General features: G+C 48.7%; 1 protein-coding gene across 1 annotated transcript in view; it reads left to right on the forward strand.

Moving 5' to 3' along the window:
* Positions 1-3,391, forward strand: part of CSUI_007205 (coiled-coil domain containing 124 family protein) — a 6,144-nt gene extending 2,753 nt beyond the window's left edge. The window contains exons 3-7 of the mRNA XM_068067355.1: positions 311-394; positions 1,321-1,426; positions 2,031-2,113; positions 2,412-2,507; positions 3,239-3,391. Coding sequence (XP_067920672.1) covers positions 311-394; positions 1,321-1,426; positions 2,031-2,113; positions 2,412-2,507; positions 3,239-3,319 — 450 coding nt within the window. The 3' untranslated portion in view covers positions 3,320-3,391. The remainder of the gene's footprint in view (positions 1-310; positions 395-1,320; positions 1,427-2,030; positions 2,114-2,411; positions 2,508-3,238) is intronic.

The raw sequence follows: 3,391 nt of genomic DNA on the forward strand, positions 1-3,391 counted from the left end.
TATACAGATATACATCTATATATGCGTATACAGTGCATAAAGAAAGAATCTCCTAGGTAACTACCTCGACGGTTGTATGGACAGAGATGATGGTGAGACCAGAAAGAAGTTATCCTGCTCAGCTGGCGTCGTGACCCACTCACCCTGCCAGGCCCTTCTAGTTCATCTCTTCTTTCTTCATCCCAGGGATTGTCGTTGCTATCTTCACATCGTTACGATCTTCAGTCGTAGTGAAGAAAGTGTCGGAGTCTTCTTTCTCTTGATCTAAATGCGATGTGTTCTTTTCTTCTTTCCTGTCCCTTTCTCTAAGAATGCGGCACCTGCTAAGTTGACAAGAGCCCAGATCCAACAACGAGCTTTGTTAGCTGCTGCAGCGGCAAAGAAGGCCGAAGCTGTGAGTCGATGGTTTCTCTCGGGAAGACAGGGGTGGGGGGGGGCTAGCGTGGCGTTGAGGACGGATAGGCTGTTGTCTTCGGTATCTGAGGCGATGGTACATTCTAGTGGTTTGTTCGTACGCCATACAGGCTGCTGAGCTTGTCGGAGTAAAGGAAGTTCTAGGGATCTCTTTAGTGGAACCATAAATGATGGGCATTGGCAGTTTGTGTTGGAGATAGAGAATTGGGTTAGTCACGGGTTAAGCTTCATGTAGAGCTTAGTATGTTCGTACAGGTGGATGCCGGATAGGTCTTTAGAGAATGTCCGATTTTCATCTCGAGAAATTGCATGCATGACATCTGTATGTACATAGCAGTCGGATGGGTGCTTACAGAGCCGTAGAATTCTGCTTGGGCTAGTACGTGCATGGCGGTATATCTAGATAGATATAAATGGATGTATACATCACTCACGTCTTTCCTGAAGGAAAGTGTTGAACGATGCCTGCGTAGAGAGTGTCTCCACTCGGCGATCTCCGTCAGTAGGGAAAGGGGTTCTCTCTGGTTTTGTTGTTTGCTTCCTGACGCCGGAGGAGACACACACCCTTCGGCGGGACATATCTATGTACAAGTCAGCAGGATTCTCCCATGCAAGAAGGGCTACAGTGCTCACGCAATTAGTGAAGCCTCTTTCTCCGGAGTGACCCACCCGCCACCCACTCTTTTTTAGGGCCTGCTTGGCCTTTTAGTCCTGCTATGTGTCCGTCCTTCTTTTCTTGGTGATGAGGTCCTTGTACTGCCGTGTAATGGGATATCCAGCTGTATATTCATGTGCATATCGAAGTGTGTGCGTGGGTGGTATCGATATGTACATAGTCGTAGAACGACTGAGATCGTGAGATCATGAAGAACCAGACCATCATTCGATCATGCGTTATCCTTACAGGTGGAAGAGAAGGTCGTTGACGAGGTAGAGATCCAGCCCAACATCAATCATCTCATTCGACAGCAAACGCTGCAAATGCGTGATTCTGGAGTAGAGGTTGTTTCTGGTAAGTCCCGTCGAGAANNGGGGGGGGGGGGTGACCGCAGGGAAGCGCGTAGGGGGCGTAATCAAGCCATGATTCGAATCAACGACTCAAAGCCTCAGCTGGAATGCCCTATGCAGGAGAGGAAGCGGGCGAGGAACCCCCAGAGAGAGAGAGAGAGATGAGTGTTTTCATTCCGATGTCGAGGTAGATAGAGGGGGGCACGTGACCAAAGTGAAGGAAAGGTTGTTCCTATGAAGTCGCCAGTCACACTTCTGGATCATGAGACGAGTTGACAAGGCCGCAGTGTCGGCGTCTTAGTCTCCTGTCTGGTGGAAGACTCCCTCCCCCGCAGCACACCACGGATTGAGTTCTTCAGGGACACTCGTTGCGACTGAGCATTCAACCTCACTATCCAGGAGAGGTGTATGCTTTCCTGAAAAAGGTCCTTTGCATGCACGCTCGCTGTCGGATGGCATGTCCTGCCGTGAGTAGGAAAGAACGTATCAAGGGTTTGTTATCCATCCAGTTCTTTTGCTTAGACAAAATTTGAAACCGGATGGGATCACTAGGTAGGGGGTCATACAAAACATCATGTTACTTCTGTCTCTATTTTGTTTTCTTTCAGCATCTTCCGTTGCGGAGGCCTTGGCTGCGATGTCCATTGGGGAACCGACCGCTGATCGACACCCGGAACGAAGGATGAAAGCTGTAAGGCTCTTAAACAATCGATATGTTCTTTCAACGGCAGTAGAACATCCCTTGGGAACTGCAGCCTTCGAAGACTGCAGCTCGCAGGCCGTTTCCTACCCCCGGTCTAGCTTTTTCTCTCGATACGTCTAAGGTGGAGACGCCAGCATCAACTCAATGCGGTGTACATACAGCTCATGTGATGAATGGTTTGCGTAGCGTTAGTACCGGTGGAAGGATGTTCACGCAGGATGGCTGCTTTTCATACAGCAACGTACTTCACTGCTGTGTTGTTATTCCGTGGTGGTTGCTGTTGTAGGCGTTCAAGGCTTACGAGGATGTTTGGATGCCGCGGCTAAAGGCAGAGAATCCATCCTTGAAGAGATCGCAACTCATGGAGATGCTCAACAAGCAGGTGCGTTTCTTGTCATCTCTTTTCATGAGCGTCTGTCTCCCTCACCCTTCACTAGCTCTGTATATTTACATAGATAAGCTAAGCTTCTTAGTGTTAGTATGAAGACTCGAAGGCCCTATATAGCAATCCCCCTTGGATACGGAGGCCAGTTCCTTCAGTTCGGCATTTATCTCACGTCTGCCTATGTGCATGCATCTGTATAAGCGAAGAAGGAAGTACACTATTCAGTTCACTTTCTTCTTCCGGTTATGCTTCTGTCGGTGAATGCAGTCGCTGTCGGGGGATATCAGGTGTAGCCTAGCTTCAGTTTATTAGCTTCTTGAATGGAGAGCTTGCAATGTATAGAAAGGAGGAGGGCGGTGTATGAGAGAGAGGTTTCTCGTAGGGTAAGTCACCACAGCAATTGACCGAATGCGGGTGATCGGAGCTTCTCTGCTCTGGCACCTCTTTGGTTCTGGCTTTTCGTGCCATTAAATGACAAGGCGGGCCAGGGGTGGCTTCTTTTGTCGCTCTTGTTTTTTCCCTGTAAGACGTGAAGCTTCGGAAGCCATGGATGATTAAGTAAGGAATCACCCCCACAGAAGTCTAGGTGTTTGTCTTTCTCTATCTATGTGTATACATCTGTCTATCTTTAATCTATTGGTCTGTCTTATCTCTGCATGCATGTATATGTATGTATGTGTTGTGGGTATAATGTGTTAACAGTGTTGGTGCGATGTGTGCTTTTGCAGTGGAGAAAGGCTCCGGAAAACCCTATGAATCAAGCGGCAGCAGCTGGTGTGGGTTCACCCTCATCCCCCGGTCTTTCCTGAGTTTGTTGTCCGCAAGATTCCTTGAGGACTCCCGCCATTCCCCGCCCTCCCTTTCAACGTAGAAATGAGACG

The sequence above is a fragment of the Cystoisospora suis genome (genome assembly GCF_002600585.1).
Source record: "Cystoisospora suis strain Wien I chromosome Unknown contig_3749, whole genome shotgun sequence".
NCBI lineage: Eukaryota > Apicomplexa > Conoidasida > Eucoccidiorida > Sarcocystidae > Cystoisospora > Cystoisospora suis.